The sequence below is a fragment of the Pezoporus wallicus genome, unplaced genomic scaffold (genome assembly GCF_028554395.1).
Source record: "Pezoporus wallicus isolate ANWC-B61680 ecotype Strahan unplaced genomic scaffold, APGP_CSIRO_Pwel_v1 contig_2595, whole genome shotgun sequence".
Taxonomy (NCBI): domain Eukaryota; kingdom Metazoa; phylum Chordata; class Aves; order Psittaciformes; family Psittacidae; genus Pezoporus; species Pezoporus wallicus.
In genome coordinates, this window is record NW_026640968.1 from 81,280 (window position 1) to 96,662 (window position 15,383).

The 15,383-nt window shown below is 40.2% G+C and overlaps 1 protein-coding gene across 4 annotated transcripts in view; it reads left to right on the forward strand.

Annotated features, from left to right (window-relative positions):
- Nucleotides 1–215: 215 nt before the first annotated feature.
- Nucleotides 216–15,383, forward strand: part of RASGRF2 (Ras protein specific guanine nucleotide releasing factor 2) — a 275,229-nt gene continuing 260,061 nt past the window's right edge. For all 4 annotated transcript variants that reach the window (XR_008973762.1, XM_057421382.1, XM_057421383.1 and 1 more), the window contains exon 1: nucleotides 216–641. Coding sequence is in view for 3 of the 4 variants with exons in the window: in XM_057421382.1 (XP_057277365.1) it covers nucleotides 357–641 (285 nt within the window). In the remaining variant the exon portion in view is untranslated. The remainder of the gene's footprint in view (nucleotides 642–15,383) is intronic.

The window sequence follows — 15,383 nt, forward strand, 5'->3', positions numbered from 1 at the left end:
AGCCCCCAAATCCCGCAGCGGCCAAGCTCATCGCATCTGACCCCTCATCATCTTCATCCCCATGGTGCCCCGAGCTTCCCCCCCGCGGCGGGCGAGCGGGAGCTGGCAGAAGGAGGGCGCGGGGCTCTGCAGCGGCGACTTTGCTCTTTAAATCGCTCTCCAAAGCGGATTACGCCTGATCCCTCCGCGTCACACCGGAGTTTGCAAGAGCGGGGACGAGGTTTAACGGCGGCCGCCTCCGAGGCGGGAGGAGATCTGAGAGGGCGGTGGTGGGGCGAGGGGAGCCCGCGGAGCGCGCCAGCGGCGCAGCCGGTATAGCGGAGGGTGCCCGGGGCGGCAGCAAACTGCAGGGCAAGATGCAGAAGAGCGTGCGGTACAACGAGGGGCATGCCCTGTACCTGGCGCTGCTGGCCCGAAAGGAGGGCACCAAGAGGGGCTACCTGAGCAAGAAGACGGCGGAGACCAACCGCTGGCACGAGAAGTGGTTCGCCCTCTACCAAAACGTGCTCTTCTACTTCGAAGGAGAGCAGAGCGCCCGGCCCGCCGGCATGTACATGCTGGAGGGTTGCAACTGCGAGCGGGTGCCGGCTCCCAAGGGATGCGTCGCCGTCAGCGCCAAGGATGCTGCGTTGGATAAGCAGGTACCGCTCCTCACGGCTGCGGGGCGGGAGGGATGGAGAGAGGCGGCCCCGGGGCAGCGATCCCGCGGTGCTGGCGGCTGAGTGGAGCCACGGCCGTCGGGGCGGTCGGGCTCCCCATAACCCTTTCCCTCGGCAACCTTGAATCCATCTCGAAGAATGGTGGTGGGTGCTCTATAGAGCTCAGGCAGGGAGGTCTGTGCCACTCCCGAAAGAGCATCAATTGCTCAGAAAGTGGCAAGGGCAGTGGTTTTCCCACCCCGTCTAATGATTCTTCCTTCTCACCGGACTTTTTAGTTGCCACTGCCTGCCCACCTTGTTTCAGTAGGGTGCCCCAAGAGTAGCATCTGGCAAACAGGGTGTTTTATCATCTTGATAATGACACTTCTGCAATACAGCTACACAATTCCAACCAAACTCAATAAACAGAGTGTGTGAGGGCACAAAGTACCAAAACAGCATATGGGGGACTTCAAGCAGCCACCGAGCCCATTCTGCTGTGGGGTTGCTGCTCATCCCAGTGATGCTGTGGGGGGTAATGAGCTCTCAGCTCTCCCTTGGGAACCCCTCCAAGGGCCAGGCTGCTGGCAGGGAGTCAAGGTGTGAGTGTGTGCTCTGGTTTAAGCGTGTGCCTTTCAGGTTCTTCTCCAGACAGGTGTTGTGAAGTTGATGGTGCTTGCAATAGGAATGGTGTCGCAGTGCTGGAGGCAGGAGGCAGATCCTTCATGGTTTTGGGTGGGTGAGGAATGCTGAAGGCTCTGGTGGGATTCATTCGCTTGAGGGGTGGCAATTAATAGTTCATGAACTGTCAAATTACCTCCCGCCCAAAAGCTGATCAGTTTGACATACACATGTCAAACCAGCAAGGGGTTAAATACTATCTGTGTATTGCATAACAGTGTAGCAGAGGACGCTGTAGTTGTTCATCGTAGATAGAGATTGGGTATCCTAACCACACACCTCCTATTTACACCATGTAAATTCTTGATCTCACTTGCTGCCTGGTTGAATTTGTTTGAATTTGCATCTTGCATGCCCTAGCGTCTCTCTTCCTGAACAGGAGAAACTGAACAGGTGTCAAACTGGTTTGGAAAAGTTTGGGTAATTCTAAGGAGAGTGGTTTCAAACTGGCTGCAGGCATTTCCTGCTGATTATGAGGAAGAGACAAAGACTTAAGTCAGCCTCTGAAAACTGCTGTTTGCTCTGTTAGAGTGATAATTTTGCAAGGAGAACTCAGAACCTGATCTCATGTTTGTGCTTTTTTGCCCTTTTGCAACAAATGTTTGTGTGCTTAAGCAGCCTTTGAGATGGTGCATAGTTCGGCAAGTGAACTTTGGGATGATTGTAGTTATGTCATATTCATCCATGACATTCTTGCTTGTTGCTTTGAAGCATATTTGTATAAGCAATGATAAATGAAACATTGGAGGATTCCCTAGATGAAAATAAACATTAATATTTCCTTGTCTGCTTTACATTGGCTTAGTGCACTTGTTTATTGGTAGTGTTGTTAAACTACGGCTTGACTAAGAGAAATGTGTGAAAACAATGCCTTTACATATCTGTTCTCTGGGAATCTTAAATAGTGCTTTTATAGTGATGAACCTTTGAGTTGTTTGTAATTACATTTAGTAGTGAAGAGACAAAATAATTGGAGGGTTTGAAACTGAATTTTGCTTTGCTTCAAACATCAGCTATGTTGATGTTCTTAACAATAGCAGTCTGCTGTCGAAGAGACAGAAGAACACTTAAAATTTTTTTTCAGGGGATACTATTTTGAATTTTGGAGGCAGGCCATCAGAAAATATCATTTTCCTGTTCACCTTTTTCTTGATGCAGAATAAAGCTTTTGAGTGTCAGTAGTTTCTACAGATGTTTGTTCATTAAAGTGCACCCTTATTTCTATATTCATTTAGGCACAAACCTTAGCTAAGGTGTACAGGAACCTCCCTCAACAACTAAAATTGATCAACCACAAGAAAAATGATAAATATTTGAAAATTAAACATTTAGAGAATGTGCTCATATTCCTACAAGTGTAAAGGAATAAACTGTGAGCCTTCAGTTTTTTAGCAGAGGAAGACAAAGTCATTTTAATCAGATAATAATGAAAACTCAGTGTTCTATGTGATAACTACTGGCAGTGTAAAAATGCTGCCTAGATTTAATTTGCTTTGATTTAATCACACAGATGTGTTAATGTCATGAAAAGTATTATCTTTATGCCAGTTTTTGAAGAATCAGATCTCTCTCCTCCAAAAGAAAGAGATGAAAAATAAAAATAAACTCTTTTACTTTGGGTTTTATTTACCTAGGCAATTTAGACATTAGAGTGATATGTGTTATAGAATTATGCAGATTATGGAAAGAGAGAAAGAGAAATTAATCACATAAGAGGACTTCATCAGCATCCTTTGAGTGGAGTAAGCAATACATTTTCTTTAAGTTACGTAACTGAAGATTATGGAGAATTCATGCAGAACAAATAGGTGTTGTTTTCCTTTGTTTGTGGATCTTTTAATCTTCCAGTTGTTTGCTTGTCAAGAACTGTGCTGAGAAGTTGTTAAGAGTACAGTGCAGAGAGCAACGGAGCTGTACTAGTTGTACTTCCCTACACAGGAGACCGTATTTCACTCAACACGTGTTTAGGTTTGGGTATCTGTCTCCCAACAAGCTGAATGATTTCACATTCAATCACTGCTGGTGCTCTTACGACCTTCCAGCAGTCTCTTATGAGGGGACATTAAGTATTACAAGAACTGTACCACTGTGCTGTGGAAGATGCCAAATGCCATCATAAGATTTGCTGTAATTATTAAGAGCTTGGAAAAAAAAATTGCAATGACAGAACACACTTTTTCTATCTTTTCCATTAAGATATTAGTATATTTCTTTTCCTTCAGAAGGATACTTGCTTCAAAGCAAATTCATTTAAAGGTGCAGTATCTTTCTTGGTATTAACAAACTGCGTAATGCATGAATCAATTGATAGTTTGGGAATACGGGATCAAGTCAAGTATGTTGCACATAGTATTATTTTTTTTTTTTAAAGTATTTTGGTCTTACGCATATTTTAAAAGAGTTTTGTAAATGCCGAACAGGTGTTGCTATCTACTCTGATTTCACATTCTTGAAAAAAAAGACAGAATTTATTGAAACAGAAACAATGTGGAAGAAGCTGAGTTTCAAAACAGCTTCTGTTTAGGAGATGAATTAGAAGATTAAAATACTACATGTGGAAAGCTTAAATTCTGGCATCAGTTAAACAGCTTCTTCCTGCAGGAGCTGTAGGCTGCAAACAAGTGCAGCTCCCAACAAGTTCTCTACTGTGACAATGACAGACTCCATGAAAACGAATTTCATTTTTCTTTCAAAAATCCTGGAAAGAGATTGCTTTATCTCAGTGAGTGTCTAGTCTCCCTCAGAAGCAGACTGAAATGCCTAAAACGATTCTTTCTGCAGTGTTTCATAGCAGACTGGCACTTGCTCACAGTTTTTCTTAAGAGTATTGGAAGCAAGAGTGTAGAGGAATGTAAATATTATTATTGTCTGATTTGGGAGGAGGCCTGTGTGTTTAGTTTCTTTATAACTGTGGACTGAATACATGGAAATGTTCTGATACAATTATTAATGACTGTCTTAGTGTATTTAAGCTTGTAAATGTTATATGATTTGAGCAGAGACTATTCTTTGTATCTTGCCTGCAATAATCTTCCTCCCACTTAACAAAATTAAATGCAGTATTAAGTCCTTGTCCCCACAGATTAACAGAATCCAATTATTTTATCTTTTTCTGCTTACTGTAGCTCTGAATTTATTTTATGAAGGACATGGTGATTTTGTGGTGTTTGAAACCTCTCTATTCCTTGAAGTGATAAGGCAGGCATATGCCACCAACAGCTTTTGCTGCACCTCAATGCTAATTTAGTGTATATAAAACCTAGCAACAGTGCTTAAAGGTTGTTTTTTTTTTTTTTTCCCCCTGAAGATACAATGAACTAAAAGTTAATCTTTTTGCTTTTATTTGGAGAACCCCACTCCACATTGTTCAGCATCTGTTACGTGTGTTACATGTATTATATCTGTTATATGTGGTAGGTGACTCAAGAGTGGTGTTACCTTTTTGGCAAGAAAATTTGCCACCTTTTGTCCATAATTGTCCACCTTTTGCTTACATGTGAACAAGTAACAACCTGGGATGTTCCAGTGCAAAGATCCAACAGAGAAGCCCATGTTTTAGAAATCTCCTGCAGCATTTAAAAAATAATGGATGAATTTGTCTTCTCAGTATATAAGAAGAAAAAAGGTTGGCTTTTTTTTCTTAATTTTTGGTTTTTTTTGTGTGTGTGTTTTTTTTTTTTTTTTACTTCAACAGAAGGAGTTAATTAAAAAAGATGGCTAGTGAGAAGATATTAGTGCTATTGGGATTAGTATTTTTTGGCAAGACCTTCTCATGAAAGAGTCTTGCATGAAGACATCTTTGGGGTAACTAGCTCTTGTTTTCTTTCTCAGGTAACCCCTGCCCTGCCACTGTTGTTTAATCATTGTCATGAGGTAATGTGGGCGCATTCAACAAATAAATGGGTTCAGACTGTTTTGGTATGCATTTAAGAAGAAAAACAAGTCACTGACTTTGTGCTTAAGGCAAGCTGCATCGAAGTGCCTGCCTCCAGCTCTTCGTGCAGACCTCTAAAGTGAATTTACAGTGTGCTTTCTGTCCTAAGGCAAAAAGCAGTAAATAAATAGAAAAGTATAACCCCTGTGGTCTCTCCAGGGACTGAACTTTGCCATTTAATGGATGTTTTGTGCTTACCTGCTTGCTTAGTAATGAGCACATTGTGGGAATAAGAACAGAAAATTTCATGACCATCTTTATTGCTCTTTTGCCCAAATGTAAGCATTTCATTCTACCTCTTGAAAATGTATGTTTCTGCTGTAGTGTTCCGAAATGGGCTGTTTGTAACTATGCAGAAATGAGGAATATACCCAGCTGAGAAGTGAGTTACAGGTAGATCTAGTTTATTTTTGACATGTCTTCCTCTGGAAAGGTTAGTTGAATCCAGACAGACGTAACTTAGAGGATATTGATGCCATTGAATAGTTTAATATTAAACCTTTGTCTACTTTAATCCATATCAAGTGACTTTATAGAATCATAGAATAGTTGGGTTGGAAAGGACGTTAAGATCATCTGTTGTGGGTAGGGACACCTTGTCATAAACCATGCTGCACAAGTCTCTGTCCAGTCTGTGCTTGAACACTGCCAGGGATGGAGCATTCACCACTTCTTTGGGCAGCCTGTTCCAGTGCCTCACCTCCCTCACAGTAAAGAACTTCTTCCTTATATCTACCCTGAACTTCCCCTGTTTAAGTTTTAACCCATCACCCCTTGTCCTATCGCTACAGTCCCTGACGAAGAGTCCCTCTCCAGCATCCTTGTAGGCCCCAGTCAGAAGCTGGACAGTGATCTGTTTTCTGTTCTCCAGTGTGTGTCACACTTGAGGGCAACAGGCAACAAAAGACACTGCCTGAATATCTTAGTCTAAAGAGTAAGTAAAAGAACATTGGGACTGATGGTAATAAGATTTTGGTGAGACAAAGTATTAATGAAGAGAAACCACAGGGTGAAGTTCTTAACATTTCTCTGCAACATATTGTAATATCCTGAAATATTACAGTATGCTTTTACAGAAACACATACTCCTTAATTAAGTTATTGAAAAATAATTAGATCCCAAGGCAAATGACATTTGTCAAAAGCTTATTTGTAGAGTTGCTGGGAAATCCTAACAGGTTAGCTAACAGGTGACATATCAGCAAATGAAAGACTGGAAGCAAGTTAGAACTAAATTAGAAATGCATCCCAAAGCACAAAGACAAAAAATGTCACACAAGCATTTATCATTTAATAATAATACGTTTCTTAACCTTAAACATCACATGAAGCTATGCAAGGTGACCAGAATCTACTACATACAGCAGTGTAGCTTACACCAATAATGTGAATACTCAAATTGCATTTAAAATAAAATATCATAACAGTTAAATATTAATTCAATTCTTTGACTAGTCTTGTAGTCAATGCTACTTTGTTTTTATTTTGTCTCTTTTATTGGCAGAGTTGCATTGATTTGTCTTGATCTGTTTAGTTCCTCAAATGTAAGAGGAAATTTGTAGAAAACAAATTCTGAGCACAAAAATAGCAAGTCAGCCTCTAACCTGAATTGTCAGTCTCTAGTCTACTGAATAATTATACTCCATTTATCTTAATTTGCCTTTATTTAACTTTAAAAATAGATTTTGCTCTTCTTCTTCGTCACCATCTGAGCAGACTGCTAAGGCACATACCCTGTTTTCTGGTGGCATGCTACCCATATTAATTTCTTGCCATGTACCTGAATAGCAGATCCAGGCAGAGCTTCTATTTCTATAGTAACGTGACAACATTATGACAGTATTTGTATATCGATATATTATGCATTACAATGTCACCGTTAGTAGTATAGCAGCATTTTTTTGATCCACTTGCTGAGGATTTTTCCATCCTAAGAATCTGCATGTGCAATAAAAGCTGTCATGGTTCCTCAGCTTGGCCACATATATTATAATTACCAGTCCTCTTTTGCCACTTGCAGTATGCATGCATTACTGAGTAGCAAGGACATGGCCTGCTTTGATGCAGCCTATTATGGCTCCTCGTGTATATGTCCATAATGCATCTTGAGCAACAATGATGTCCAACCCATATGGTAGTGCATAATACATATAGAGAGAGCTGATTGCTGCAGGATCCTCTGCCTGCACTGCAAGTGGGGAAATCTAAGTAGTGTCCCACCCTGTGATTTCCATGTGTACTGGAGCAGATTCACACCAAGAAGAACTCCTTTGGTGCAGTAAATCATTAACATAGACCTCATGCAGCTGGTGAAGATGGCAAGGTCTGAATATATCAACCCACTGCTTTTGCCTGCATGCAACAGATTTTGCCACTAACGGTAGCACATTCTGCTAGGTCCACCACATCAAAGCAGGCTTGGTACCACAGCTGCTGTGGATTCTGAGGCAACACTAACCCGCTTTTCAGTGTGAATGTTCTAAGCATTCTCACTTCATGCTTCCCAAAGTAGTGACGGACTGGCCAAATTTAGGAACTCTTTCATAGATCTGCTGTGGGGGAAAAGTGGGGTAGATTTTGCCTGGATTGAAAATTTGTCAGTGTTTGCTGCCTCGTTCATCAGACACAGATTCAGAGAGATGATGTCACCTGCCTGTGAGTTGAAGGAAAATGAGATTCCACAGAGTACCTTTTTTTTTTGTTCCCCTTTTTTCCTGTCTAACAGCCATTACTGATGCTGAGGGTTTTTTTAACACTGTGCCTCTGCACTAGATGTCTAGGAACATATGCTTACAATCTAGCTTCCAATGTTTTTTGACTTACTAATCCCATAAGGTTTTCTGTTTGAGGTACAGCATCAGTATATATAGAAGAAGCGGCTTTCCCAATTCAATCCAGTTATTTCAATATCTGCATTGTATGTTCCATGAATTCAGAACTAACTTGAATTAGTGGAAGCATTTTACTGTGGCAGATCAGTTCCACTATTTCTACTGTAGCTATTGAAAAGAGTATGGGATTATATTCTACCATTCCTTTGGATGGCATTCTGGAACAGTGGTGTTTGTCCATTTTTGCCTTTTGAGTTTTTGACTGTGGTATTTGAGTGTGTATGGCTGTAGCCTTAGATTCTGAGATTTCCCGTGCTGGATCCTAAAACATACTATATTACTGCTGTTCTCTGTTTGATGTATTAGACATATGCAGCATCTTCACATGTTGGAAGTTTAGGATGATTGCAGGTGACTGCTGGTTCTTTTTTTTTCTGCTTTCTGTTCATTTCCTTTCCCTTACACGAGTAGTTTCTCTAGTTCCAGCAAATGCCAAAGGTTTTATATTCTTCTCTGGAACTGTGGAGACTGTGTTCAATGACTTGTACAGAGTCTCTCTGATATCCTCCAGGATGAAATCAGAAATTTATTTTTAACCCTGTGGATTTTTAGATGCTGAGGCAAGACAAGAAAATTGCAACCTTCTTTTGTACTCGTCATTTTCTCTTCCATTTGGCACTTGAAGAGCTATGTTAGAGAAATATTAAAAACGCTTGCTCCTAATAAATCTGTCAGAGAGAATTCAAAATTTATGGGCCACCTGCAAAGCTCTCTGAAGAGAAAGATGGAGGAAATACTGACAAAGGCTGGAGGCATCCAACACCGATTCTGCACAGTATCCTCACTAGTCATGCAGATAGTTGGGTGTACAGATGAGAGGAAGAACAGTACTAAAAGGCATTGAGGTGTTAACAGTGCTGTTGCATCTTGAGGTTTTTTTCTTATTCCTGGGGCCTAACCACGAACATCAGGCAAAGTGATTACTCAGCCTTATACATATAATCTGCTGGGTATATTTTTTTTTTGGGACTGTGAGGTCTTTTGGTTGTAGCTTTCCTACCCCAGGAAATATTTGATGATTGAAGGGAGTACCAGATGAGCTGAGGAACAGTAATGGGGAGATAGATCCAGATGAATTGGTGCTTCCAGACTCTGGAATCTTCCAGACTTCCACAATCCAGGAATCTCAGTGTTCCTGTGACAGAAGATGAGAAGCATATGGCCTGATGGAGAGGTACATGCTTTCTCCCTCTAGTGGCTATCCGCGCAGCAGATAGTCCGGCATCGGAACAGGCTGCCCAGGGCACTGGTGGAATCATCATCCCTTGAAGTGTTCACAAACCAGGTAGATGAGGCCCTTAGCGACGTGGTTTAGTGGTGGGCTTGGCAGCACTGGGGTAATGGTTGGACTTGATCTTAAAGGTCTTTCCAACCCAGCTGATTCTGTGATTCTATGATACTACCCAGCTACCGCTGTCACAGTGTTGTCTCAGTGTAAAAGGTCCAAGGGCTGGAGGAGGGTCTCTGGTCCTGCACATGCTCCTTACAAGTATTAGTGTGTGTTGTGTGTGTTTTCCATCTCTTTTTTCTCTTCTGTGGAGTCCAAAGAATTGCGTGTGCAGAGTACATGAACAGGCCGTCAGGATGAAGGATGGAGTGGACAGTCACAGCTTCTTGAGCAGCCCAGGACTCAGTCACTCTTTCTCCTGTGTTATGATGTGATGTGCTCTGCAGTTTCAGCAGTTCTGTTTCTTTCCTGGACTCCTTTCTCATGAAGTATTCAAAACAAGTTTTTCAGTTAATACCCTGAAGGGGGTAATTTCCTATAGGGTTTTTCTGTGTCCCCCCACACTCCCCAACTCCTCTGAGCATTTAGAGTATGTGAAGCATGAAGCTACAGAAAGAGAAAAAATATTTCATAATAAAATCAGAACACCACCTGTGGGAGCTAGATTCTGTCTTTTGCCTAGGACCTCTGTGAAAAACTACACCAATCACATCTGTGAGGTGCTTGACAATAATTAAACATTCCTTGTTATAGAGCCCAAGCTCGGCACAAGAGCTAGGCATGCAAAGGTTGAACTGATCTCTGTGAAATTAGTGGTTAAAAGCAAATAAATGTGCCATTTAAATACCAAAGGCCCATAGTTTTTCAGATCAGGCATGCAAACTGAGTTACATCTGAAACTGCTGGCATCTGTGCTGACCATATTTGCACTAATTCCTTCTTACCTCACTGACTGTTGTGAAAATAAATGCATTAGTTCTAAGGAAGCATCTGAATTACTTCATGAGAAGGACATTACCCAAGAAGTTTCTTGACTTTGCTGATTTAGTATGCAATATATGAAACAGACAGATGTGCATTCAAAAATCAAGATAAAGACAGTATGAAATTATGTCGCACTTATATGTGGTAACTGAACTAGGATCTGAAAGAAGAATCACGTCATAAAGGACTGCAGTTACTATGCTTGCACACATTGGACTAAATTAACAATTCACAAGGCAGCTGGCAGCCCAGATGTGGTTCTCCTAACATCTGTGTGATCTTTGTGATCTAATGCCAAAAACTAAAAAAAAAAATAAATTAAAAGACCACCAAATAAAATAAAAACAACATAAAACTGGGATATAAACACATGTCAAAAAAAAAATGAAGCTTTTTGTTGTATTTGGTGTATGTTATAGTAACAACCAGATAGACACAATTCATTTGGTGCAGATTTGTTATTGTGTTAGGTGTAAGCTTGCCAGCTCTAGACAAGAGGTTTTGTCATATTTTTTCTGCCTATTGCAGATGGAAGTTTTGTAAGTGCATTACTTGGTGGCCTGAGGGAAAGCCTAGCTAGCTGGTGTCCAGTATTGTATGGTCCAAAATGTGCAGCGACCTGAGAGAGCTCCATCATCAGAAGCATGAAAATTGCTGCAGACCTTCAGAGAAGTCATGTCTGCACCATGTATGCTAATATTAAAATGCTTTAAAGAGAAATACTCTTCCCTTAATACTGCACTCTATTCTTTTAGCTTAGCAGCAGATAACTTGTCTACATGCCACTGAAGTGAATGAAGTAAAGACAGCCATTTGGATGTACATGACAATTCAGAGTAATGCTGAGTGGTTCCACCTGAAATAAATAAATAGATTTTCCCTTCCGCATTTCATAGAAGGGGGAAAAAAAAAAAAAAGGAAAAAAAAAGGCACTTTCCCAGCTCTTATTTTGAATAGGATTTCTTAAAGATCATTGACTTTCTGTAAATGCCTTATTTTTTTTCACTTTATTTTTTACTTTATTTTTACTTTTTTGAAGACCTCTGGATGTGAGTGTGTCTTAGTGTGTGTTCATAGGCTGGGTGGTACGAAGCAGAAGGATAGTTATTTGGGTTATGTGTGTCCTGGGTGCATTTGCTTCCTGAGCCCCTTACTCCCTGTGGCCTCCTGGTGAATCAGTTTCTTGACTGCCTTAATTCTGTAGTAGTAAACCAGTCCTAATAGTGTTTCCCATATGCTAACATCTGCATGGGGATATTTGTTTATCCTTGCAGTATTGTAAGGTTTCATCTGCGGCTTAATGGATGAATGCAGAAGTGGTTACCAAGTTAGTCATAAGGTATCATGTGCAAGTTTCTGAATGTAGGAAAAGTACATAGTAAGGTCTGAGAAGTGCCTAATCCTGAAATGTACAGCTGGGATGTTCCTTTTGCTGTTCTGTCTGCCACTGGGATCTGTTTGGTATGCCTTCGCCTTGCAAATTTGTCCTTCAAGGAAAAATGCTCTCTTTAGTCCCACTGACCTCAATTGTGCAACTAACTGTTTCAGGCAGTTTAGTTTTGATATACTTAGCCAACACTGGAAACAGTTTGGGTTGGCTTTTCTTTGGTTGGTTGGTTGGTTGGTTCGGGTTGTTTTTTGTTTGTTTTTTTTTTGTGAATAAGTTACGTGTGATCATAGAAGGTCCTCTTAATACTACTTAGGCTAGAAGGATATTTCTTTTCTGTCAAGACTTACGTTTTTTATGATCATTGAAATTCATGGTTAGGATAATATATGGCTGTACACACATTTGCTTCATCTTTCTGGTGTCTTCTTCTTTGAGTCCTTCTCTTCAGTGTTTGCTTTGCCATGTGTAAACTGCAAGCTGCTTTTGTCTTACTGGGCTGGTTTCTGCCCCATAAATACTAATACAGTGCTTCTGAGCTGCCTTATGTATGCAGCACTGGGAACACCATATAAGTTTGCTTAGTCTCTGTGCTTCTCTCATTTTGGTCATACTAGAAAATGACTCAATGTGCTAGCAAGAGTGAACAGATAAACAAAACCAAGTACCTATATAAGACTTTAATCACTTGTGTCCTTCCTTGTGCATGGTAGTTTCAAAGGCATCAGCATTTTATTTCTTGGTCTGCTGGGAGATCCTTTCTTATGTCACTTTCAAGGTTGGTGGAGAAGTGTAAGCAACCAAGTCTTTTCATTCTGACAGTGGTGTAGTGCACAGGAGGTTACTTAAAAAACAAAAGAGGTCATGGGCATTTATTCATCTTCTGCGCAGAAAACATGGAAGAGATTATTGTGGTGTGACCCCCCAAAGAGCTGTTGTAGAGAGTGCTCTTTTTGGTATTTGTAACCTCACTGGGAGACCTTGGGTGTTCACCTTCACATGGCTTCTCACTTGCCTTATGCTCACAGAACGGTTTCCCATAGTGGACACCCTTGCAACCAGAGTCACTGTGTGATTCAGCCCTTTTCTGTAACTCTTGTCTTGGCTACTTGGTCTTGCTGTTGCCAGATTGCCATACCTTTTATTTTCTGGGTCATGTACTAGGGTGTAGGGAATGTATAAGACCTCAAATAGAGACCTAATGATTTGCTATATGGCAAGTATAATGGTAAATGTTGGATCTGCTTTTAACAGCTTGTAGAATAAGCTGAATGTCCAGAGGGAGCTCTTAGTAATTTGCTTTGCAAAGGTCATAGAGCAATGCCAAGTAATTTTGAAAGCAGTTCTGATTTTTGCCTCCCATGTGCCTTTTTGAACTCTGTGATGGAGTGTGAGATTTTTTAAGTAAAAAGAGTAAAAACACGCAGCATCCAAGGCATCTCATCCTTTGAATTGTGTTTTTTCATCTTTCCTTATATGTTTAGATGTTTGGACCTTGCCTCCTTGCTATAATGTCTCTGTTTGGCAATTATATGCAGTAAAAAGAGAACATTTTCCTATAAATTACTCCAATTTAATTTAAAAATTCAAAACTGTATATATTTTTGAATGACTCAGGAACACAAGTCTCTTTGACTTTGAATCCATCCATAGTCTTTAATTATGTCTTGATGTAGTTCAGTGGTGTCCAGACTTCTTGCTTGGATGAAACTCTTATCATAGGACTGAAGACTTGAAGTCATGGTGACTGAGTGAAGGCCGGAGATCCTCAAGGAGGGCAAAAAGGAAGATCCAGGGGACTACAAGACAGTCAGTCTTATCATAGTTTCTGGAAAGGTGATGAATAAAATCCTCCTGGAAAGCATTTCCACAGAGTTGAGTTCAAGAAGGTGATTGGGAGTGGTCAGCAGGGATTTACAAAGGGGAAATCATACTTGACCAGTCTTTCAGCATTCAAAAATGAGGTGGTTAGCTTGGTGGACAAGGGGAAAGCAGTGGAAGTTGTTTACTTTGACTTCAGTAGTCTTTGGTACTATCTCCCATAACTTCAGCATTGTAGACAGTATGGGTTAGATAAGTGGACAGTGGTGTGCACTGAAAACTGACTGAATGATCAGGCCCAGAACACAAGTAAAAGGTGATGTCAAACCTTCACCCAGGAAAGGCTTCCACTTTCTTACATTTTCCTCTCTACTTGTCAGGAAGTAAAATCACTGGTTAAAAGAACTATATATGTAAGGTCGCTGTTTTGAGTTGCTATGCAGATATCAGTCTTACTTTTCTTTCTCTGGAAGAAATTTATTGTTGGCTCAGCATCTTAGCTGATGGTTTACTGAGAACCATAATAAAAATCTGAATTCAGAATTTTTAAGAGTTTTCTGAAAAGTAAAAAGATGAAAATCCTCTCTGGCTTTTTGTGCTTGTGATGTACTTTTTTTTGCATATGTTAGTGCGATGTATGTGACATGTATTTTCTGCTTCAGTTATTCTGTTTTTCTGGGGGAGAAAAGTTGTTTTATTTTTAAATGGTTCCCATCTGATTTAAATTTGAAGTAATCGTTCTGGTTTGGCAAAGTTTTTAATTGTAGCAGGAAAAAATTCTGCAACTAGAATAAACTTTAAACTTCTTGCGCTAATGAGCAGAATGTGATATAACTTGTTAACTGAAGCTGAGCCTTTTTTCCTTCTCTTGAGGTACTTGGAATATATCCATAATTCAGCAGTTTTCTGCTTCTCTTTTCTCCTTGTGCTAAGCAGTAATAATATTTACAAAATACTTAGTTTTGCTACTCTGGGAAATGTAACATAACTTTGGATCTTCTTTAGGCTATATTTATTATAGAGACAGAAGGAAAGAGGGGAAAGTGGTTGTTAAGCTTTTGTGTGTTCAGGAAACTGCCAAAAGGGCTAGTATGCTATAGTGTGCATTACTTTGTTACCCTTTTTTTTTTCCCCAAGTTTCCCCATGTCTGTACTGTTTATTCAGGTAGCTTTTTACTTTACTTTAAATCTTCACCCCCTGGAATGTATTTGGGGAATACCTATGCAGTAGTGAAGCTGCATGATGTAAGAAACTGGAACACCCCCAAGCAAAGATAAACATCGTAAGGGTTTGTTCCCACTCCACTTCCTTTTATAAAAATGCATGAGTTGGTGATTCTTACATCAAAACCATAAAAATAAGAGTCTCTCCTTTACTATGTATATATCTGATATAATTTCACTAGAGTGGATTATTTAAACTAAGTGCCTTCAGAGTTTAGACTCTTCTAAATATGAATATAAAGCAGACCAGGTGCCTGATCTGCTTCAGTTCTGTGTACCTTTTACTAAGGGTTGATCATCTGCCATGTCCATTTGTATTTCCTGATGTTCTTTCTAGATTCAAGGTTATTTTTAAGCCACCCAGGTCAGGAAGGATATGAGTGTGGGGGTGCAGTGGCAAATGTGAACAATTAATTGAAAATATATCTGAAAGAGCGTTTTGGGAGCTTCCAAAGAAGTGTATTCAAATATAATTGACTTGTTTAATTAAAACTTCTTATCAGAATCAATCTCCCCCTTACTCTTTAAAAAAAAACCTGAATGTAGCTAAAGCAGATTATTTAATTATCACTGAGTAATACGCATATCACTAGCA